The sequence below is a fragment of the Dendropsophus ebraccatus genome, chromosome 3 (genome assembly GCF_027789765.1).
Source record: "Dendropsophus ebraccatus isolate aDenEbr1 chromosome 3, aDenEbr1.pat, whole genome shotgun sequence".
In the NCBI taxonomy this organism is placed as follows: Eukaryota; Metazoa; Chordata; class Amphibia; order Anura; family Hylidae; genus Dendropsophus; species Dendropsophus ebraccatus.
The window spans coordinates 10,409,439-10,434,401 of NC_091456.1; the positions used below are offsets into that span (position 1 = coordinate 10,409,439).

The 24,963-nt window shown below is 44.0% G+C and overlaps 1 protein-coding gene across 3 annotated transcripts; it reads right to left on the reverse strand.

The window, feature by feature from the left end:
• Positions 1-640: 640 nt before the first annotated feature.
• On the reverse strand, positions 641-24,304 carry BCL7A (BAF chromatin remodeling complex subunit BCL7A). 3 transcript variants are annotated; one of them, XM_069960885.1, is made up of 8 exons: positions 24,098-24,304; positions 17,254-17,335; positions 16,304-16,366; positions 11,762-11,858; positions 11,425-11,589; positions 9,732-9,850; positions 6,066-6,105; positions 641-1,250 (listed from the first exon to the last, which is right to left on the reverse strand). In XM_069960885.1, the coding sequence occupies exons 1-8, from the start codon at positions 24,187-24,189 to the stop codon at positions 1,237-1,239; spliced, it is 672 nt and encodes a 223-aa protein (XP_069816986.1). In that variant the 5' UTR covers positions 24,190-24,304; the 3' UTR covers positions 641-1,236. The 3 variants fall into 3 exon arrangements, with proteins under 3 accessions (XP_069816986.1, XP_069816985.1, XP_069816987.1); XM_069960884.1 differs by lacking the exon at positions 641-1,250 and having other exon boundaries at positions 3,862-6,105; positions 24,098-24,303; XM_069960886.1 differs by lacking the exons at positions 641-1,250; positions 16,304-16,366 and having other exon boundaries at positions 3,862-6,105; positions 24,098-24,301.
• Positions 24,305-24,963: the final 659 nt, after the last annotated feature.

Here is a 24,963-nt window from a genome sequence, read left to right on the forward strand (position 1 = left end):
CCCTTTAAGTCCCCAGTTCTACAATAAACACTGGATGTGCAGAGCAATAGTTGGAGTTTAGGTGGATATATATATATATATATATATATATATATATATATATATATCCACCTAAACACCAACTATTGCTCTGCACATCCAGTGTTTATTGTAGAACTGGGGACTTAAAGGGAAACTCCGGTTAAGAAAAAGATATATATATATATATATATATATATATATATATATATATATATATATACACACATACATATACACATACACACACACACACACACACAAGGGATGGTTCGAACCCGCCAAGGCATCGGATTGCCGCTGTCTGCCCGCTCCAAGCAGCGGGAGGACCACCTGGAAAACTGGGATACAGCCTATGGCTATGGCTGTAACCTAGTTTTCCAGGCGTTCCTCCCGCTGGATCCGCCCGCCGCACGGAGCGGGCAGACAGCGGGAATCATTGCGGAGGGTTCGGGTTCGTACGAACCCCGTCCGAACCAGGACCATCCCTAACACACACACACACTTTTTTTTTTACTCAGATACAAAAATATAGAACAATAGTCACTGACTTGTTTCAAAGGAAAACGGACACAAAATTTCTATAATCAATTTATTTGAAAAGAAATTGTTGTACATTGTACAAACCCATAACTACCAATGAAATAAATATAGAGGGAAAAAGACAGTGTTACATTTAGAATTTTAACCAGTTAAAATGTCCAGAACATGATGCATTTGTGAGAAATCTACATGTGTCAGTGGTCACAGACATTGAGGTTGTCCTTCCTGTGCACAGACATTGAGGTTGTCCTTCCTGTGCACAGACATTGAGGTTGTCCTTCCTGTGCACAGACATTGAGGTTGTCCTTCCTGTGCACAGACATTGAGGTTGTCCTTCCTGTGCACAGACATTGAGGTTGTCCTTCCTGTGCACAGACATTGAGGTTGTCCTTCCTGTGCACAGACATTGAGGTTGTCCTTCCTGTGCACAGACATTGAGGTTGTCCTTCCTGTGCACAGACATTGAGGTTGTCCTTCCTGTGCACAGACATTGAGGTTGTCCTTCCTGTGCACAGACATTGAGGTTGTCCTTCCTGTGCACAGACATTGAGGTTGTCCTTCCTGTGCACAGACATTGAGGTTGTCCTTCCTGTGCACAGACATTGAGGTTGTCCTTCCTGTGCACAGACATTGAGGTTGTCCTTCCTGTGCACAGACAGATCTTACAACCTGTTATTAGAAGAGATGCTCTATGGTAAAAAATATAGAAAGATCAACCGTTTAGGTGGAGGTCTTCACAGAAATGGAGGTTTACTCGAAAGTCGATGGCTTTACCAGTCAAATGTATGCACCATACTTTACACACATACTATAGCCTGTTACACAATATCCAGCCATGTTGTTTATTCCGCAGTTTTTATCAAATGGGAAAAAAAATAAAGTAAAATTCATGTGTTTTGCGCAGGCCTGCCTGCTTACGTATTATATATTCTCTTATTTACTTGGTTATGACTTCCCCACAGTACGGAGTATGGTCGCCCCCTCATATACAGTAAATGTGTATAACTTTACAACTTTAGAATCAGTCAGCAACCAAAATATTTGTCCCATAAATGTTAGTTATCTTGATAAGTCAACATATTAAGGCAGTGCTCCCCAACCTATGGCTCCTCAGTGTACCCTGGTGGCACAAGGAATGTGTCCCTATCTACTGGAACTTGCCAGAGCCAATACCATATCACTGGCAGGTAACATTACTATTTATAATATAGTATTTGCCAAGAAACGTTTAGGAAAATGGCTTACAACAGGTTGGGGACTATTATGTTTAGGCCTTTCAAAGTAACTAAACTGTTTAAAGTTAGCTCAGCTTAAAGGGGAACTTTCTTTCAAATCAACTGGTGTCAGAAATTTGCAATTTACTTTAAAATTTAAAAATCTCCAGTCTTCCAGGACTTATCAGCTGCAGTACGTGCTGCAGAAAGTCATGTATTTTTTCCAGTCTGACACCGTGCTCTCTGCTGCCACCTCTGTCCAGGTCAGGAAGTGTCCAGAGTAATAGCAAGTCCCCATAGAAAACCTCTCTTCCTCTGGACAGTTCCTGACATGGACAGAGGTGGCAGCAGAGAGCACTGTGTCGGACTGGAAAAAAATACACCACTTCCAGCAGGACATACAGCAGCTGATAAGTACCGGAAGACTGAAGATTTTTAAAGAGTAGTAAAATACAAATCTATATAACTTTCTGATACCAGTTGATCTTAATTCACTGGAGTACCCCTTTAAGTCAGGGAATGACTACCTGGTTCCCATGCATTTACATGGAGCGTTACTTTATACTTGTACTTGGGTATGAAACAGAAGATGATCAGCTAAAATTCACCCTCTTATCACTCATTTTACCCAGGATTCCATATATGTGAGATTTATACATTTCTAAATTCATTTGTATAGAATGCATTCAACATTGCTTAAAGGGGCACACCGGCAAAAATCTCTTTCTTTCAAATCAACTGGAGTTATATAGATTTGTAATTTGCTTGTATTTAAAAATCTCCAGTCTTCCAGTACTTATCAGCTGCTGTATGTCCTGCAGGAAGTGGTGTATTCTTTCCAGTCTGACACAGTGCTCTCTGTTGCCGCCTCTGTCCATGTCAGGAACTGTCCAGAGCAGGAGAGGTTTTCTATGGGGATTTGCTGCTCCTCTGGACAGTTCCTGACATGGACAGAGGTGGCAGCAGAGAGCACCGTGTCAGACTGGAAAAAATACACCACTTCCTGCAGAGCAAACAGCAGCTGATAAGTACTGTAAGGCTAGAAATTTTTAAATAGAAGTAAATTACAAATCTATAGAACTTTCTGAAACCAGTTTATCTGAAGAAATATTTTCACTGGAGTCCGCCTTTAACCATTTTGGAACAGATATTTCATACAAGGGTATTTTTTATTTTTCACTCGGTGGATTAATACACCAATGAAGACTGCATGCAGAGAGAATTATTACTTGCGAGTGAGTGTTTACAGTGCTCCTTCCCATATTATATGGTTTAACGTAGGGGGGTGGGGGAGCAACATCCTACAAAGATACAGCTGCTATTGCTATAAGCCACAGGATGGCTGTTATAGCAAAGGAGAAGCACTGTAACTCCTGGTGGTGCTGGCTGACTGCAGGCATGCACAGTGAGTAACGTGTATACTGCCCCGAACACCTTAGTACTAGTGATGTACGATCACCCAACTCGTGGTATGTATAAAATGTACATTTTATTGTAAAGTATTGAGGTATATTACCAATGATAACCATAACTCAACAGCTCCACAGTTTTCTGCAGGACACAAGTTCTGGTCAATGAATTAGACAAAAAAAAAAGAAAAAGAAAAAAGAGGCTAAGTTATATAACAGACTAGGATGGACAGTGTATCCCCGCATCACACAGGCAGAATAGAAGCATCCACAATGTAGGATAAAATTACCAGCATCTCGTAGTTACATGGAAGATACAGTGTCAGATAGCATTCAATGGTCAATGGAGAGAACCGCCGGATGCACGCTTCTTCTTATAGGGAATGTATTAGGAGTTAAATAAGGAAACTTACAACCCTGAACAGAAAGATGACGCCTATCGCAACGGACCGAGTGAGACAGAAGTGGCGGCTATGGAGCCTTAGCTGCCGCCCAGGGAACTCAATGCTTTCAGAATACTTTAAGCCATTTTCACTTATGGAACACGAAACAAACAAATCCGAAACAAACAAACACAGCAAGAAACCTCGCTCGGCAGCTTCGCAGTCACATGATTAAATGCCCCGCGCACCAATATTAAAAAAACAGAGCTGAGCTGTCACGATAAAAAAAAAAACTGGTTTCATCAAAGTGTTTATTGGTTAAAAAGTAAAAAGTGACAGCATAACATCTCAGTGCGCACAATAAATTAAAGGGGTATTCCACTCCCCCTGTCCTGGAGACTAGGAATTCATTCCATACTTTTGCAGTCTCCTTACCCCAGTTCTGAGCTGCTGCTGCTTTCTGCTGAAGACACAAAAAACTGTGCGTGAGCTGTTCACTTTATCAGTTACCCTGGCCTGCTGTTTGTGCACTGTGTAATGCAGAAGATCAGAGGTTAATCAGAGGTTAAGTTACTTGTGACCTTAGGCTATGTTCACACAACGTATTTTTCAGTATTTCTACGGCCGTTGTTGACGATTGCAACAATGGCCGTAGTTAATACGAGAAAATACGTTGGTCGGGTGTCTATTGGATCCCGGACGGAGTGTAAACACATAGTATATGCTCTGGCCGGGACCCCAGCAGCGCCGCAAATAACTGACATGTCAGGTTTCTGCAGCCCCTTTTCAGTGAATAACGGTCGTAGAAAACCATGTCAGTGCCCACTATGAAGCGAGCGGCTCTGGCTGCAAGCCTCATAGCGCACAGTGGGGAGTTCTGATGCGGGCGCGCATGGGTGCCCCCGAATCAGAACTCTGCGGGACGAAAGATCATTCGGCCGGTACTGCAGTACCGGCCGGGATGATCTTTTCAGAGACCGCCCGCTCCGTGACTTTCAGAGACTGGCCGGTCTCTTACGCTATGTGAACATGGCCTTACTGTGATTAACCCTCTTGGCCTCACAGAGTGCAGAAACAGCCGACAAGGGACACGGTTTACATGAGTCGCCTCAGAAGGGAGGGGGGAGTAGAGGGAGATGGAGAGAAAAGCTCACATATAGTTTTCGGTGTTTTCACCAGAAAGCAGCAGACTCAGAACTGGGGGAAGGAAACGGAAAAGGTAATGACATGTATAGAATGAATTGTTAATCTCCAGGAAAGGGGGGGAGGATTTAACATGTATTTTGAGTGGAAACCCCCTTTAAGCCTTCATTGTCTGTCAGTATACCTTAAGTTCATACACAACACAGTATCACGAGAGCTCCCAATCTTTGAGGATGGCCTCTCTTTGTCTAACGAGTCTGAGAACATAATCCTTACAGAATCTTAATCACAAAGCGATCAATAGAACTTCTCTCCAATAATCCAAAATGTATAGTAATGCTACGGTCCACAAGACACCCTCTTAGGCATCAGCTGTAGATCCATGACATGATTCACCCTCTCTAGAGCCTAGCATCTGCCTTTTCTATAGCATTTACACCATGTGACATTCAGTCACACTGAACTAATCTTTGACAATAATAAAATATGTAACTAAATACATAAAAAAATACAAATACTGCTTCGACTAAACACTTGATCTTGGAAGAATATATATATATATGTTAAAAACAAAAATAAAAAAAAATTAATTGTAGTCTACAGCAAGTTTAGCTGCCTGAAACACAAAAAAGCAGATACTGATGTTAACAAGACTACACGAATGTGCTACATAAAAGAAGCTAAAAAAGTCAAAAAGATGAAGACACTGGAATGAATGGTCGCAAAACGGGAAAAAAAAAAAAAAAGGCATTCTAGACGTCAGGAATAGACACTCCACGTGTGAAAATGGCTTATGGTCTCATGGTTTGTTAGTCTTTGTCTAAAAAGATCCATCCACTTACACAGAGCTCAGCTAAAAAAGAAAAAAAAAAAAAAAAAAGGCACAAAAACAAAAACCAGAAAGTAAATTTACATGGTGGCTTAAAACTGAACAGGTACCATCTTTAAATATTTTACATGTTAAATAGCAAAATGGAAAAATATATATATACAGCAGCAACACAAATGTAAAAATGACTACAGAAAACAGTGCGTAGACCCTCCTGAGTGTTCACATCAACCACTTCAAAAAGACTGGTATTGGTATTCTGATTGCCCACAGAAATATTTCACCTTTCTCGAGTCCTGGCCTCTTATCCAGGCATTGTCGGATTTTTGCTTTGTAGGTTGAAAAAAAAAAAAAAAAAAAAAAAAGTAGAGTCCTATTCTCACCAAGGAGATAAAGATGGTTTGAGTAAGGCTGTCCTATTGTTGCAATAACCAATGTACCTTACAGTAAACAGACCCCAAATAAAATAAGGAGAAACCGCGTTGGATAGTCTACATAGCTTCAGTGTTCTGTTGCGAACTGTCACCTTTAGCCTTTTTGCTAGGAGGGGCACCATCATCAGAATCCTGTAAGGTAAGGAGAGGAGAGACGGATTAAGGTACATACAGCATGGCATAGGATGTCGCCTCAGGCGTTCTCAATGAACCCTGGCAGCATGTAAACAATAAGGAAACTACATATAACAGCCATTCTAGAGCATACTTATTTAGAACTCTTTTTGGGTACGGTCACACTGAGGAATAGGTGAAGAATTGAAAAGGAAAGTTTTCTGCTTGAAATTCCTCGCCTATTCAGCTCTGGCATATAGGAGCAGGAGTCTAGCGGAATCCAAGCAGAATCCGAACCCTAATGACTTTTATAGAATTTCTCCAGTGGAATCCGCCCAAAGAATTGACATGTCAAAGCGGATCAAGCGGACAACAGGCCAGGAAGTCTCATTGAACACAATAGCACATTGCTCCGTACATATTTTACGGGCGGAATTCAAGTGAAACTTAAGAGCAGATTCCGCTTTAAATTTCTTGCTTTTTCCTTAGTATGCACATACCCTCATGCTTTGTTAGTCCTTCTGAAAATGCATAAGTAAACTGACATCCAGGTGCTACCTGTGAAGGGAACACACCTTACTAACAAGGTGAAATGTAACACCCAGCTATTAAAGTGCTTGATTATATACCAGGGAAATGACAATGCAGGGTTCTGGGGGGAAAAAAGAAGCTCCAGAATTACTATTTCATGTGGAATATGTATCTTTTCTCAAGTCAAAGAAATTTATCTGAATTTCTTAATCAAGAAATCTGGACCCACAGGGTTCTATTGGGCATGGATACCCTTCAGGATTTTCCCATAGAGCCTAATGGGGGCATCCAGGATTTCAGACAGCTTTGGATGCACATCAGGAATTCTGGATGTGTTGCATACCATCCCAGGCCAGGACCAATGCAAGTGCCGGCCCTTTAACTGTACACGCTCAAGAGCGCATACACTTAAGTGCGGCACTCTGTTTTACCAGCCTAGGAGCCATTGGCTCCCAACCCTGTCAATCACTCTTGTGGCCGGAAGCAGCATTATATGTCCAGCCACAAGAGGCCGCTACCTCCCCACAGTGCTAAGGCACACGAGTAACATCGCATTTGCACGCAGTCCCAGAAGACTGCAAGAGAAGCCAGCTGGGAACCCCACTGCAGAAGGAGAGTATGGTTTGGGTTTTTTTTCACAACCAGGAAAAACTGATGGTTTCCGGAAGCCTCCTAAAAGGCTTCCTGATCAGCGTTTTCTGACTGGGAAAAGGCCACAGACGTGTAAAGGGAGCTCTGAAACAGACATGTCAGGACAGCCAACAGATTATCTTTAACTCCTTAAGGACTGGGCTAATTTTAGTTTTTGCGTTTGCGTTTTTTCCTCCTTGTGTATGTAAGGCCATAGCAGTTGCAATTTTACACCTACAGACCCACATAAGCCCTTATTTTTTGTGTCACTAATTGTACTTTGAAATGACAGGCTGAATTTTTGCATAAAATATGCTGCGAAACCAGAAAAAAATTATATACGTAGTAAAATTGAAAAAAAAAAAGAAAAGAATTCTTTTTCTTTGGGAGGGCTTGTATAACTTTTATATTAGTTGATGGCTCGTAAAAAATTAAAACCTTTTACAGAAAATAAACGTTCCTTAAAATCACTCCATTCCCAGGCTTATAGCGCTTTTATCCTTTGGTCTATGGGGCTGTCTGATGTGTCATTTTTTGCGCCATGATCTGTTCTTTCTATCCGTACCTTGAGTGTGCATATGCGACTTTTTGATCGCTTTTTATTACAATTTTTCTGAATTTGATGCAACCAAAAATGCACCATTTTGCACTTACGCCGTTTACCGTAAGGAATCAGGAATTAAATAAATTAATATTTCAGGCGATTCCGCAAGCGGCGATGCCAAACATATTTATTTCTTTTTATTTATAACATTGGAAAAGGGGGGTGATTTGGACTTTTATTAGGGGAGGGGGTTATTTATTAATAAAAACACTTTATTCTTTTTTCTCATACAATAATTAGAAGCCCCCTGGGGGACTTCTATATACACAGCACTGATTCCCCTGGGGGACTTCTATATACACAGCACTGATTCCCCTGGGGGACTTCTATATACACAGCACTGATTCCCCTGGGGGACTTCTATATACACAGCACTGATCTCCCATTGAGATCAATGCTGTGTATATAATAGAGCACCGATCCATTAGATCGGTGCTCTATTATAATGGTCTGCTGCAGACCATCTGAATAGATTGCTGAGCCGGGATCAGAGTCATTCCGACGCTGAGCCCCGACCGGCTCATTAGAACGGATCTCCCCTCCGCGATCGCATCGCGGAGGGGAGACCCCCACTAGACACCAGGGACAGGGGGCACAGTCACTATCCAAATGCAGCTGTCAGCTTTGACAGCTACATTTGAATAGTTAATTAGCTGGCCTTGGCGGCTAACACCCACGGTCCCTGGCTGAACATAGCAACCGGGGACCGCGGGCTGCAGAGATGGCTCACACCAGGAGCCCTCTCTGTTTACCCTTTACGGCCGCATGACGGGTATACCAGTCATGCGTCGTTAAGGGGTTAAGCTTCTATTCACACTTACAGGATGTGCAGCAGATTTGATACTGCAACTATCAATGTAACTAAAATGATCAGGCCTGCTGCAGATCCTGAACATGAAAATGGAGCCTAAAGTCTCTATTACATGGGTTGATTATCGTCAAGGAGCATTCCTAGAAACGCTCAGTCACCCGATAATTGGCCCATGTAAAATGGCCAGCGACCAACCGAAGAGCTGCTTTGGTCTCTTGTACGGCTTATAAAATAATCAATATAATCTAAACAGGATGCAATTAAATGACACAAACAATACAGAAGTAGTTTGTGGGGCCCTGCCGTCCAATTAATCGTTCTGTGTAAAGGCACTAACCTCGCTGAGCGGTGTCCATTTTCTGTCTGTTTAACAGGGTCCATTCACACAGAGGATCTGCAGCAGATTAGATGCTGCGGGTATTAAGTAAATGATGGAACACGGCACCAAATCTTTTGGAGTTAGCACTTAAAAGAAATCCATTTATTTGTAATCCATACTTAAAAATTCCAAAAGAAAAAACATGCAGGACACACAGTCTGACACGTCCCTGAAGTCACCGGCCGGTGAGGCCTGAAAAACGTGTCAGACTGTGTGTCCTGCATGTATTTTTCTTTTGGACTTTGCCATAATTTTTAAATATGTATTACAAAAAAATGGATTTCTTTTAAGCAAGTGCTGACTCCAAAAGTCTTTCCCTATATTCGTGTGCATCCTGTGCATGTGAATGGACCCTTAGAAAGCAAAACTGGTTCCATATACGCTAATGTGATAGGATGATGGCATCACAGGTCACACAAGGTGCCTGAATCACAGACAATGAAAGTAAATAGGTTGTGTTAGGAATCACAAGTGGCCATGACCTAATAATCCTGGAAAGATGCCAGCTGAAAATGCCAGCAGGTGGCCATGAGCGGGACCCGGGAGCAGCACAAAGGAGGCACAGGGACTGGTAAGTATAGTTTATTATGTTCCCATCCACCTTTTTTTCATTGGACTTTTAAGTAACTGTACTTTCATAGATCTCACAATATTGTTAGACCACACAGGCTCATAGATATCAAAATTACCTGAGAATTTTTGGAGGTCTCTGTAGCAATCTCTTTATCAGCAGAGCTTTGTGTTTCCGTTTTTTCGGAATTATTTAGCGAGCTTTCAACAGATGACTGAGAATTATGTCCTGAAGTAACTAAATTGGAGAAAATAAAAAAAATAATAATAGGAGTTAAATTTTTTAAAAAAAATTCCACAAATTTATCCGGCTATATGAAGTTAATGCAATAATTGACCATCTGCAAGTGGGAGTGCACGTCTGTCAACTTCCAGCTAAGTGTTATTTGCCCCCTTTTTTTAACATTGCGGGAACATAGCCCTAGGCCATGTTCACACACCATCAAAATGACGGCATTTAACTGCAACTAACAGCTGATGTTTTGATATAAAAGTTGCAGTTTGCAGTTAAATGTCGTCATAAATGGCCGTCATTTTAATGGTGTGTGAACATAGCCTTAAAGTGTCACTGTCGTTTACATTTTTTTTTTGCGGAAATCAATAGTACAGAAACTTTGTAATTAGGTTTATTAGCTAAAAAATGCATTTTTATCTTGAAAAAGCAGTCTGACGCTCTCCCCCTGTCTTCATGGTTCTCTTATAAAGAGGGGTGGAGGGAGATGAGGCACCAAAACAGGACAACAAAGAGTTAATTTACAGCTACATCACCGGGCTATCTTCTATGAAGTCAGCACTGACCTCTCTAACCTTTGAATACAGCGCGACTGATTTAAAAGAGTCGAGATTTCCTGATAATGAGCAGTGAATGAGAGAGAGGGGGTGGGCGCGGCTGGGTAAAGTCTTTTTGAATGCAGATAATAGCAGATTTGCCTAATAAACCTAATTACAAAAGTTTCTTAAAATCACCTGGACTATAGATTTCTGCAAAAAAAAAAAAATACAACAGTGACACTTTCAAGTGTAACTGACATTTTCTAAAAGTTTTGGCACATCACAGATGCAGTGTATGTGTGAATGTCCCTCTACTGCATTTTTGCTGAGTATTTTCCAAAATTAAATAAAAAAAAATACTTGTGTGATTTACTACTATGATTTGCACAAAAACAGAAGAAAAAGCAACAAGAAATGCAATGTGTAAACCGGAGAGAGAGATATAACTATATATCCATATATCCTGATCCTATAGAGATAGCAGCAACAGCTGGGCGGGGAGGCGGTCTGGGACAGCCAAGTGAGATCTAATAAGTGATGATGTCATTCTGTAGTTCACAGGAAGTCAGCTTACTCAGGGCAGACCACTTCTTCTAACACACTGTGATTTTCCTTGGGTCAGACTGGTGATCACAAGACCCAATTACAGTACTGAAATACATATAAGCAGCTGCGCTGGACCAAAACAGATAGTAAGGTATGTCTAGTGATTGTCAGTGTGCAAGAAACGGGAAAAAAAAGATAAAACGAGAAATAACCCGGAGTGCTTCTTTAAAGGGGTTACCCAGCACTACAAAAACATGGCCACTTTCTTCCAGAGACAGCACCACTTGTGTCTCCAGTTCAGGCGTGACTTGCAATTAAGCTCCATTCATTTTTATGGAACTTAGTTACAAAACCTGCACCCAAACTGGAGACAAGAGCGGTGCTGTCTCTGGAAGAAAGCGGCCATGTCTTTGTAGCGCTGAAAACCCCCTTTATAGAGCAGTTTCTTGTATTTTGCAGTAATACAATAGGCTGACATATAGCGTAGAGAAGTACCTTCAGAATCCTGGTGTTCGCTGTTATTGGAGTGGGCTTCCTCCGACTTCATCTCAGTACTGTCAGCCTGGGTGTTGAGGTTGTCAGGCGCAGGGCTACAGTTGCTGCTGTTCTCCTGTTTTACCGGGGACGCATCAGCTATTGAACTCTGGTTGCTATTATCATCTGAAATAAAGGAAGTCATTGGATATTGTTTGTATTTTGCATATAGATCACACAATATATAGATCACACAAACAAATGGAAATTAAACCTAGGCTACCTAGGTTTTTCTAATATCCTCTGGGTTCCATAGCAAGAATAGAAAACATGATGGCGAAGAGCACATTATACCCACCATGCATATCCATCATCCCCGGGGACGAGCTATTTTCTGGGGTTGTCAGTTCTGAACCACATTTCTCATCTTTTGCTTTCTTTTTGTTCTTGGTCTTCTGAATAGAGAGGAAAGGGGGAAAACACAAAAGAGAAACACCAGATTATTTCACAAAATAACCCACTATGAAGACCGTCAGCAAATAACAAACTAAGAAAATCCAACAGGAAGTTAAGAGGAAAAGAAAAAGAAATATAATATACTCTCTCCACCAGAGACAGATCCCCCTGTGCACAAACATAGAAGGGTGGATTAGTGAAATCCTCCAGTCATTAGACAGTGACAGAAGGAACATTGGACAAACCAAACGTGATACGCGTAGAAGTTTTAACATTTCAGTTTCTTACATTTTTTTCAATTCGCATGAGTAAATAGTATTACTCTGCATGTCAGAAGTTTGCATTGGTCAGGGTCCAGGTGCTGAGACCCCCGCCAATCGCTAGAACGAAGGGGCAGACGCGCTCAGCAGCGCACGCTCTGCTATAAACTTGTAATAAGAGCGATCTGCATTATAATGGGAGCTTATGGAACTTCTGGTAGACGGAATTGCTGGAAGTTCTTTAGGCTCCATTATAATTCCGTAGAAAACTCAAATTAGTAGTTAGGGCAGAGAGGAAGGGGCAGAGTGTGCGCTGCTAAGCATGTTCTGGCGATCAGCGGGGGTCTCAGCACTCGGACCGATGCAAACATATGAAATGTCCAAAGTTTTTTTCTAAATATAGTTACAATTTAAGGCTGGGTTCACACTACGTATATTTCAGTCAGTATTGTGGTCCTCATATTGCAACCAAAACCAGGATTGGATTAAAAACACAGAAAGGATCTGTTCACACAATGGTGAAATTGAGTGGATGGCCGCCATGTAACAGTAAATAACGGCCATTATTTCAATATAACAGCCGTTGTTTTAAAATAACAGCAAATATTTGCCATTAAATGGCGGCCATCCACTCAATTTCAACATTGTGTGAACAGATCCTTTCTGTGTTTTCAATCCACTCCTGGTTTTGGTTGCAATATGAGGACCACAATACTGACTGAAAAACACGTAGTGTGAACCCAGCCCTAATCACAGGAGTTGCAAAAAATAAGGCACTGTACCTCAAAAACCAAAGATAGGAGAAACTAAGTCAGTCCAAAATCAGTAGAGATGGCCGTTGACTTGTTGAGGCTATGTTCCCACAACGTCTTTTTTTTTGTTTGTTCCAGTTCAAATACATTGCAATGCTTTTTTTGAACAGCGGCCCGGTTCCCACCTATGGCCTGAAGTACTGGAGATGGGCCCACCTGCCCCCAGTGTGACGGCCCTCCCCTGTGTCGCAGCTTCATTGATTCTAATGGATCCACGTGACAGAGGGGGTGGGGGTTTTGTCACACTGGGGGCGGGTGCTTGGGAATAGACTGGCACAGTGAACAGGAAACGGGCCGGAGTTCAAAAAAAAACTGACTGCACCACCGGCCTATTGGTGGTACATTCGCTTTTAGTCTGAATAAGAAGTAATTTTGCTTTCAATCTGCTCGATCGCTCTGAACGCATTAAAAGCCGAACTACTTTTTTCACAGTAAACGAATCATCATTCTATTATAGCAGTTTTGGACTGTGGTACTATAGCTTTACTAACTAATTGCGAGAAGACACTTTAAAGGGAATTTTTAATTAGGTTTATTGCGCATAATACACTAGTTACAGAAATGCTGAAAAGATCGGTGCATTACTTCAATTATTCTGTTCAGCTGTTCTCCTAATATGCAGGAGAATAGGATTCTTGTCACACCCCTTCCCCGCCTCCAGCTGCTGATGGACAGTTGCTGCCTATACACAGCATGGATAGATAACTGCCAATCAGAAGCTGGAGGACGGAGATTTCTACTTCTCATGAATATCTAGGGCTACTGGGCTCATGCACATAATGAAGAGGACTACTTATTGTCCATGTTATTCAGGAGGAGATCTCTGGATCAGCTGCACAGAACAATTTAAAGTGATACATCATTCTGTTCAGCTTCCCTGTCACAAGTTTATGCTATCCTGAGATTGTCAGCAGGTTTATGCCGTCCTGTCTCTTTAAAGCGACTCTGTACCCACAATCTGACCTCCCCAAACCACTTGTACCTTCGGATAGCTGCTTTTAATCCAAGATCTGTCCTGGGGTCCGTTCAGCAGGGGATGCAGTTATTGTCATAAAAACTATTTTTAATCTTGCAGCGCTGTGTCTAATGGCCGGGGCTTATATTTGTATATGCATTAGGCTGGCACAACCTCTTTGTCCTTCCTCCCCACCCTCCTCATCATTAGGAATGATCCAGGAACATTTACTGCTGTTTGAGCATTGCACAGGTGTATTAACGATCCAGCCCATGTTCATTATACAGGTGGGGAATAGGAAGCAATCTGCCTGGATCATTACGAATGCTGAGGAGGGTGGGGAGGAGGGACAGAGAGGTTGTGCCAGCCCAATGCATATACAAATGTAACCCCGTCCGTTAGACACAGCGCTGCAGGATTAAAAGTTGTTTTTATGACAATAACTGCATCCCCTGCCGAACGGACCCCAGGACAGATCTTGGAATAAAAGCAGCTATGCGAAGGTACAAGGGGTTTGGGAGGACAGATTGTGGGTACAGTCGCTTTAAGCCTTGTGCATACATATGGTATCAGTGTGGTCCACAAATTTTACTAGATTTCAGATTTAATTCTCCAGAACAGGTCTGAAAGTCTGATCTAACCATTCACCATTTGAAACAAGGACAACTCTAACGTTTTTATGCAGAAGCCCAGTGTCATAAAGACACATATAAGGTTCTATTGGCTTTCCAATATTAGATCTAAATAAAAGGGAATTAGCACTTTAATATATGACGCCCCACAAGCAGCAAACAATACAGCTGCCGCTTTTCCATGTGCAATGATTTGGCCTTAATATAACTACTGCTGTAATTCTATGGTATAAATGAGGGCCAAGTGCTCAACACCTACTGAACAAAGCAAACGCTTCTGCACCGCATCCCAAGCATGGCATCGCTATCAGGATACATACGTCCCTGCCGGGATACTCCGCAGCCTGCCACAGGCTGCTGCCATTCACATCAGTTCTTGTCCCCAGCCGGGCTCACAATCTTCAACCTTATTCACATGTTACGTAAATTTGTCCATAATTGTGCATCCGCAATTCCGAACAAATTAAGGCCCATTGATTTCTATTGAGCTCTTCACACTGTCCATAGTTTTATGGATCTGCAATCCATTCCACAAAAAAAAAATAGGACTTGTCTTAGTGCGGACTGTAACTGCGGAACAATTAGCCAATAGAAGTCTATGGGATCCTAATTTTTTTGCGGACGTTACATCAGTTCACGTTAAAGGGGTATTCCACTCAATCACAACTTCTCATATGTTGCTGCCCATGGTGCTAGCCCATGCTATTCATTCTCCTTTCCCCAGTTCTCAGCAGCTGCTTTCTGCTGAAGACAGAAAAATCTGTGTGTGGGCTTTTCTCTCCATCTCCCCCTCCCTTTTGAGATAGCTGATGTAAACTAGTCCCTGGCTAGCTTTATCTGCAACTTTGTAAGGCTGGGAGGGTTAAATTGAGGTAAAATTCCTAACAAACTCACTGGCATTACAGAGTTGCCACAAAGTTGCAGATAGGAACATCAGCCATCTTGGAAGGGAGGGGAAGGAGGAAGGGGAGACAGAGGGAAAAGCTCACACACAGATTTGTGTGTCTTCAGCAGAAAGCAGCAACTCAGAACTGGGGGAAGGAGATGGAATAGATAATAACAGGTATGGAAGGAATTTTTAGTCTCCCCATGAGCAACATGACAATAGTTACGCCTGAGTGGAATACCCCTCTAATTTAAACCTAAATCACCTTCCCATTTTTTTTGTGGAACTGTAGAAAAAACACAGATTGCCGATGCACTACGGACTTTGAATGTGAAAAGATAGTTCCCAGAAGTAACACCCGGGACAGAGAACACACTAGGTCCATGTAGTAGTTGGTGGTTGTGTTTGATTCTAGCACTTTCTGTTACAGTGCAAACCATATTACAAAGTGGCATCTGCCCATAATGCTGCCTATGGGTCAGCTCTGTATGTGGGCAAGGGGGCCCTGGCATTAAATACATCCCTGTAGAATACTGATGAAAGCTGAAATATCAGTGACGCAAAATAGATAATTGCATTTGATCACTGTATGTCCATTATTGGGACATTTACATCATGTTAATGATATCAGCAGACATTTATAGGACCGAAGCCATGTCACCTATTTATACACAACACTGATCATCATATATGCAATAACACGGCCTGGAGGTTGCGTCTAGGCTGTGGCCTCGGATAGTCATTGGTCACATTTGAGGTTTCATCATTAAAAAGGCAGAAGATCCAACAGAGTTAGTGTAAAAGTAACGTACAGATCATCATGCTGCTGGTTAGTGACGTCCCTCCCCCCCTCCCGCAACATGAACAAACAAACAAGAGTAGAAAAGACAGGATCTGACTTTTCCACAGGGTTTTGGTCGCCTCAGAAGTCCCGAATTCTCATCTGTGACTTTCAACTCAATCTGAAGGGAAAGAAATGTACAAAAATAAAACGACTGCATGACGTCCCCCGGTGTGACTGACTGTATAAAGAGGCGAATACACATCCTGCTCAGTACAGTTCATTCTCTTCAGTAAATGGTAGCCCCCTCCCCCAACCTTGGGTAATACTCTTCAGTATATTTCCTACAGGGCGGCAGGGGGCGCTGTCGTTAGTGTGTGGATATCTGACCGGTCATAGTACCTGACACTTTTTTAGCTAAACTAAAAGAACTTGACTTTCAGAAAACTCTGTTGCCAACTTGATACACGTGAATAGAACGGCACTGGCAAGGGGAAGCCAGTGGTGTGGTCCTTTTTTGAACCATGCACGGCACCGGTCTATTATCGAGCACCGACGTGGCCTGCACCCAGTGGGAGAAAACCCCTGAGCCTCTATGACGCAGCTCCATCGATTCTAATGGAGCCGCGTCATAGAGGGACGGACAGGGTCGCTTCCAATGTTTCTGCCTGGGCCGGCACCTGTAATAGACCGGTACCGGGCCGTGATTAAAAAAAAAAAAAAAAAATGTTTGTGGCGCCATTCTGATTTTCTTCTGCAAACTGTGGCATTTCTCTCCCATAGAGTTCGATGGAATGTCTTCTGTTCGTCTCAAAAATGCCAATCACACCAGTCAAAAGCGGCAAGAAAAAAAAAAAAAAAAACGCAAAAATAATCTAACCAACCAGTGTGGGCTGCACAGACAGTCCCTCTAAAACACAAGTGTCAAACTCAGGCCCTCCAGCTCTATTGCACAACCACAACTCCCATCATGCCTGATTTGGACACCTGTGCTCTAAAATACAGAGACACGTAAACTTTGCATTTACCATCTATATCTTAATAGAACGTTAACTAATAAAAACTTACATCGTCCACTTTGGGCTCGGCGACGGGCACCCACTTGTAAATCCTAAGAGACGTATCTCCCACGGTGACCCACTTCTTTTCCCTGGAAAATAAAATACAAATAAAAACATGCGGATTCTTAACGCTATAAAAACTCTGATACAATGTAAGGTTTAAAATCATAGTCACATTGTGATCATTAACCGTATTCATTGTAACAATGACTTCAATCAAAGGTTGTAAGAATAGTTACTAGGATGACTGGATGACCTGTTCATTTACACATGGCTGCTTCTGTTTTTTTCTTTCAAATCAACTGGTGTCAGAAAGCACCTGAGATTTGTTATTTACTTCTAATAAAAATCTCCAGTGTTCCAGTACTTATCAGCTGCTGTATGTCCTGCAGGAAGTGGTGTATTCTCTCCAGTGTAACACAGTGCTCTCTGCTGCCACCTCTGTCCATGTCAGGAACTGTCCAGAGCAGCAGCAAATCCCCATAGAAAACCTCTCCTGCTCAGTAGACTGGAAAGAACACATCACTTCCTGACATACAGCAGCTGATAAGTACTGGAAGAATTGATATTTTTTTTTATAGAAGTTACAAATCTCTGGAACCATTTGATTAAAAAAAAAAAAAAAGTTTTTGCTGGAAAACCCTTTAATGAATCATATAGCTCACCTGGCAATCATATATTTTTCCAGACACAGCGCTGTACATACTGGTGTGGCTGCCCCTGGTACTGCAGGATATGCCCTCTCCAGTAAAAAGGGGCTAAGCATGTCCAACCCTGCCAAACCAGTCTGTACCAGGATGCTGATTACTTCATTCTGCTTTATTCATACAGTCAGAAAAAACATCAATCAAAAGGGAAACTGTAAGGTAGAAAAGACGTCCCAAACCACCGCTTACATTGGTGCCTAGCTATATAAGCAGTGAGACTATCCATACTGTCCTAGATACCACCTAGCTTTTTATTTGTTGCTCTAAAGTGTCAGGGGCGTGGCCAGACCTGGCCACACCTCTATGACACTTCATAGTATAAAATGACACATCTAAAATAAAGATGAGTGAACCTGAGTGTACGGTATATGATTAGCAAAGGCTGAAAGTTGGATGCAGCCCTAGGGTGTCCTGGAAAACATGGATACAGCCATAGACCATATCTGTGTTTTCCAGGACTCCCTAGGGCTGCATCTTCAGCCAATCACATGTCAGGTTCACTCATCTCTACTTTGAATTTAAGTCAATGGGATAATCTTGCAATAAATCCACAACATAAACCGATCTGCTACATAGGATGTTGAGGGGACTGCTACAACTATAATACGCGGTGGTCATTTCACTAGGTATTTTTATCGTTTTTTTTTTAATGGGGGGGGGGGGGGGGGGGGAATCAAAAATATGTAGTTTCAAAAAACTTTTGCCTATTTTGGCTCCCAGAAGCCAAGCAAAAACTGCAATAAAATGTCTTCAGATGACTCGCCAATCTCTATTTGTTGCCTAGATCGATCTGATTTAAATGGGGGCCGTGTCTACATGACAACTCCAATCCAATGGAAAATATGGATGTCATACGTGGAGGTGACGCTCCTCTATCAGCCGGACACCAGTCATGTACAAAATAGGCGCTTATTAGAATGTGCGCCATATGTAAAAATGGGGTAAACTGTAAAACTTTATAAATCCCGCTTTTCCTGTACTTCTGAAGTCCCCGCCACAATTACTGACTGCAGCGGGAATCAATAAGAAGAGCACATGACGGCTGTGGCCAGGGATCGTCTAGCAGCCTTATGTCTATGTACAACATGTCATCATGCCGCCCAGCTACACTAGATGAGGGGTTATCAAGTGGCTGAAAATAGAAATCCCTATCCCCCTCTGGTCTATAGATATTACATAAAGAGGGATGAAACATCACAAAACCATGGTCCCTTTCACAGAGGAACGATGGAATAACAGTTTATTTTGTTTTTCTATTTACGCTATTGTAGGGGGGGGGGGGGGGGGGAGAGCTGTGTGAAAGAATACAGCCTTGGGCTATGTTCACAGTGTAATTTGTATGAATGGACGTTCATTTCATAATACAATTATTTGCACTGAAGTCCATGCAAACAACAACCGCAGTTCACACAATGTATTGAACAACGGCCATCTTTTGCTACGTTCGTCGAAATAATGTCAATTATTTCTGTTTAAAAATTAAAATTCACGACAAGACAGCTTAGAATTCTGCAATATTTTGTCTGGTAAAACAATAACCCGACAAACCCCAATCAAGTCAATGTGTCATGTGTGTCCAGCTTGCAGCAGAGATCTGATTTTTCATTTTTTTTTTTAAATTACAGAAAAAAATAAAACAAAATGTGGTAATATTACAGGAGAAGTCTGGCAAAAACTTTTATTAAAGTATTGTATTGCCCCCCAAAATTTATACAAATGCCCAATATACATTTATTACGGGAAATGCTTATAAAGTGCTTTTTTCCCTGCACTTACTACTGCATCAAGGCTTCACTTCCTGGATAACATGGTGATGTCACTTCCTGGATAACATGGTGATGTCACTTCCTGGATAACATGGTGATGTCACGACCCGACTCCCAGAGCTGTGCGGGCTGTGGCTGCTGGAGAGGATGATGGCAGAGGGATGCTCAGCGTCCCTCCAGTGTTCTGTGTCCCTCAGTGTTCCCCTGCCATCATCCTCTCCAGCAGCCACAGCCCGCACAGCTCTGGGAGTCGGGTCGTGACATCACCATGTTATCCAGGAAGTGACATCCCCATGTTATCCACGAAGTGACATCCCCATGTTATCCACGAAGTGACATCCCCATGTTATCCACGAAGTGACATCACCATGTTATCCAGGAAGTGACATCACCATGTTATCCAGGAAGTGACATCCCCATGTTATCCAGGAAGTGAAGCCTTGATGCAGTAGTAAGTGCAGGGAAAAAAAGCACTTTATAAGCATTTCCCATAATAAGTGTATATTGGTGATTTGTATAACTTTTGGGGAGCAATACAATACTTTAATAAAAATTTTCACTGGACTTCTCCTTTAAACACTGTGTGAACATAGCCAAAGACTTAATAAGCACAGATCGGCATTCATACCGGGCATGGGACTGGCTGTATAAAAGGACCATTATAAGCCTATTATACAGTGTGATTATGGTCCAATGTCACCCTGTGTAACAAGGACAGCGGTCAGCCGATATACAAGCAAATGCTAATTCTTCAGCTAATGATACCATCGCCCTGTGTAATAGGGATGCGCGGCCAAGGGATGATAGAAGCAAATAATGCACTATAAGGGGCTTAGCACCCCCAGCCAGGGCCGTCTTACCCATTGGGCATGGTAGGCGGCTGCCCGGGGGCCCTTGCGTCCTAGGGGGCCCCTGCCCGCTGTGACATACCCGTATTTTTCGCTTTATAAGACGCACTTTTTTTCCTCTCAAGGTGGGAGGAAAAACTAAGTGTGTCCTATAAAGCGAAGACGACTCCCAAGCAGTGCCGAGCACCGCAAGGAAGTCGTCCCGCCCGCTCTATTGCCGCTCACTATGCATATGCATAGTGAGCGGCCCTGAGCGACCCCCTCCGCCCTCCCCTTCTATCGCCGCTCAGCTGAGCCAATCAGAAGCCCAGGAAAGTGCAATGAGCAGCACTTTCCTGGCCTTCTGATCGGCTCAGCTAAGCGGCAATAGAAGGGGCGGGCTGGGCGGGCAGTCCAGGAACTCACTTGTCCGCCGGCACAAGCAGCTGATGTCTCCCGGCAGTGCGCACTCCCGTCAGAGGTACAGAGACGCTGCCTGTGTCCTGGATGTGTTGTGCAGCCTCTATCATTCATGATAGAGGCTGCAGGACACTTCCGGCACAGGCAGTCTCTCTGTACCCCGCTGCCTGTGCCCGGAGGATGACGGGAGTGCGTGCTGCCGGGAGACATCAGCTGCTGGGGCTGGCAGACGGGTGAGTAACTGGTTTGTTGTTTTTCTGTTCGGCAGGGGGGATTGGCTACTATGGGGGGCACTATGTGCAAAAATGGGGTTTTTTATGGCGGTGGCGGCCGCGGGGGGGCCCTGCCCCCAGCGATCTCAGGAATCGGGCAGTAATCGGAGGAACGGCCAGCACTGCTACAATGTGCATAACCTGTCCGATCAGGTGATATGGTAGTCTAGCCGAGTAGTTATAGTGGTATATTAGGTGCCATGCTCACACACAGGTTTATTGGCTGTTTTTTTGATGCAGAAAAAAAAAATCATTATTGAGAATTCTGTACAAATTTGATTAATAAAAAATTCACCTTTTTTTTTACCATTTTATGCATAGTTTTCTTACCCGGCTTATTTGACCCATACTCAGTTTAGTGAATATAACACACTGGTAACAGCCAATGACGCAACTCTTTTCATCCCTTTTGTTTGCACTCGTGGTTGATTGACAACAATAAATCATATTTTTTATTCATTTTTTAACTGTATTATGGCGATAGAAACCATTGACAGTTTATGAAATTGGCCTTCGAGCACATATCAGCCACGGAGAGTTAAGAAGTTGTCTTAGGGTGTGTTTACACAGACAAATTTATCTGACAGATTATTGAAGCCAAAGCCACAAAAAAAAAACAAAAAAAAACACCATCTGTAGTGCACATCCGTACTGTCCGTTTTTTGCGGACCCTTAAAATTTGTAAAATGCTAATTAAAGTGGAACTGTCAGAAGGTTAGATGAATCGAACCTGCTGATTTGTCCCTATTGTGCATGGGCTGTTGAGAAGTTATGTCTCTTACCTTCCTCTTCGGAAGGTTTGGACCTATAGTTGTCGGGCGGACGATTTCCAAACTCTCTACATTACCTATCCATGGTCCAGGGCTCCTCTTGCGCTCTGCTTCTTCCCGGATCCCGCATACTCCAGCTTCAGAGCTCAGACAGGCCGCTCAGCCAATCACTGGCTGGGTCCGCCGCTGCCAGTGATTGGCTGAGCGGCCTGTCAGCTGAGACAGGCCGCTCTGGAGCTGCAGCGTGCGGGACCCAGTGAGAAGCAGAGCGCAAGAGGAGCCCTGGACCATGGATAGGTAATGTTGAGTTTAAGCAAGGGCTGCAAGGACATTGGTAACGATGTCCATGGAGCCCATGTTAAACGATTATCGAGCCGTGTAATAGGCCCAGTAAACAAGCGCCGATCAACGGCCCGTGGAATAGGACCCTAACTCTTACAAAGTTTTCCCTTGCCATTTGCAGTGGTTTAAACGGCTGCCAGGAGAAGCTATAACAGTGATGTCACAATTTGTGTATCTGTAAAAAAACGGACGCCATGTATCTGCAATCCACAAAAAAGGGTCCCATCGGATTCTATGAGTGTCTGAGCCGCTATTGCTGTCCGCACCAGGACACGTTTTTTTTTTTTTGTGGCATAGATCATGGATGCACGAATATTGCCAATGTGTGAATAGGCACATAACTGGCCCCTTATGGCCAATCATTTGCCATTAAAGGAGAAGTCTGGCAATCTGTTAAATTTGGCAGCCGGGAGGGAAAACTTGACCAGGAGTATGAACTTACCTCTCCCCATGCCTGCGGTGAGTGGTGCAGCTGGCCTCAGGAACCCCATCGGTTTCCAGGATCTCTGGCACATCAAGATCCGGCTGATGGACTGACCAGTGACTGGGGCGGGACGCCATTCTAGTCACTGATTGGCTAAGCAGCCAGTCCATCAGCCGGGACAGACATTCCCCCCCACCCCAAGTTATGACATCATCACAATTCAGGGGAAAATTCCTTCCGGTGGGGGTTCTGTGGCCGTGCCTGCTGCCAACCACGGCCACGGGAGAGGTAAGTTTATACTCCTAATCAAATTCCCTCCTGCCGGTTGCTAGATTTTAAAAATGGCCGGACTTCTCCTTTAAATGGCGGCCCTCCATTAACTTCAACAGCGTGTGAACATAGCCTTTGTGTGTTTTTAATCCACTCTTGGTTTTGGTTGCAAAATCCTGCGTGTGAACATAGCCTTGAAGGGGAATGAATGCGTTAGTGTGATCTGACTATAAGGATTCCTACACAATGCAGCAGATTCAATGACTGTAGTAAAACTACAAGTCCCAGCATGCCCTGCGCGGGGTGGTTTTGCAGCAGCAGCCGTTAAGCATGACTGCTCCCGGGTCACCCCTCATCTCTCTCACTATCACACCAACTTCTCAGCCATTTAAACGCGCGTCCAATGAGGTCAGGGCACAACAAGGCCGCCGCTTCCCATTGGCTGCCGCCCCGCTGGCCGAGCCGCCGGTTCTCGATAAATAGCAAATGAAAACATCATCGATGAAACTTTTCCCCGTCTCCTCCTGGTCGGACCGGTGATTGTGTGAGGGAACGGCGCACGGATCTGCCGCCCGTGCCGGAGGAGGGATTGTCGCCCGATTGGGGCCGCCGTGTGCCGGGAGACAAAGGAGGAGATCGGCGACCGACAATCCGCACCGCGCGCAGCCGCCACAGCGCACGTGTGAGGGGGAGCCGTGAGGAGAAACACGGAGGGGGCTCGTCCGTGATCCCTCAGCCATGCCGCCGCCTCCATCTTCCCTCACAGCTCGGAGACTCGGGGGCCAAAGCGCTAAATTTGAAAGAAACTCGAGATCCGCCGCTAGATACGGAGACGGCTCCGCAGTGCCCGGGAGGAGGCGGCGGGAGCACCGGGCGGCACAATGGGCTGGCGGCGCTTCCCTCTCTCCGAGCTGACATGGCTGCCGGCTTTGGCGGGAGCTCGCTCGTGTGGTGGCGGACGGGGAGACCGGCGGGGTATGCGCTCCCGCTCTCGGGTCTCCCGTCCCCTCCCCCCGTCCGTCTCCTTTGTTGTCCTTTTTTTTTTTTTCTTACCATTTCCGTACTTTTTCGATGGCGGCCATAACCCGTTTGATGTCATCCTTAGCTCGGCTCCGCGTCTCGGCTCTGACCGAACGTCCCGACATGGCTGCGGCGGCTTCTCGGGTCGGGGGGCGGGAGGGAGAGGCGCCGCCGCCGGTTACTTGTAGCTTTCTTTGCTCTCTCGCGCACACACACTCACATACGGCCGAGCACACGGCGCATGCGCACTGGCCTGCCTGCCGGGACTCGCAGCGGGGGGATGGGAAAGGGAAGCATTGCACACCCACAATTACAGTGCAGCACTCCCGCACCCTGCCGCTGCCAGGCTTCATCCTAACGGGAAGGCGGGGGTGATACCGGGATGGAGCACACTGCGGGCACATAAAGGGATTTAAAGGGTTGGAACAATGAAAGTTTTATATCGGGCTAAAAAAAAAAAAAAAAAATCGATATGATGACTGCCACGAATAGGGTGGGTTTAGCGCCGGTCTAATGCACTTGATGATTATCGTTCAAAAAATCGTTATTTCTTGGATTTAAATGATAATTGTTTTTTGTGTAATGATGCGTTTACACGGAGCGATAATTCGCCTAATCGAATGATTAACGATTTCGAAGTAACGATGTGTATTTTATAACAATCGGCGTTTAGATGGAACCATATATCACTTAAAAAAATCATTATGGCGATCGTTTTAAAGGGAACCTGTCAGGTGGGAGGACGGCGCCGAGCCCGTCCGACCCCCCCCCCCCCCCTGTTGGAGTCCCGGATACCTCCCCTTTCCTGGAAGTCCCGTTCGGTCCCGGGATGGAGATCTCGTCGCTGGAAGCCGTGCGCACGCTCAGCAGATGTGTCCGACGCCCATAGAGAACGACTG

Bases quoted from the DNA above. Each gene is read 5' to 3' on its own strand.
- BCL7A (XM_069960884.1), bottom strand. From the start codon at position 24,189: ATGTCGGGACGTTCGGTCAGAGCCGAGACGCGGAGCCGAGCTAAGGAT. The intron at 11,859-16,303 runs GTCAGATCCTGT...CTCTCTATTCAG, and splicing joins GACCAAAACCCTGTGGAAAA to AAGACCAAGAACAAAAAGAA. The intron at 6,106-9,731 runs GTAATTTTGATA...CTTACCTTACAG, and splicing joins AGACCTCCAAAAATTCTCAG to GATTCTGATGATGGTGCCCC.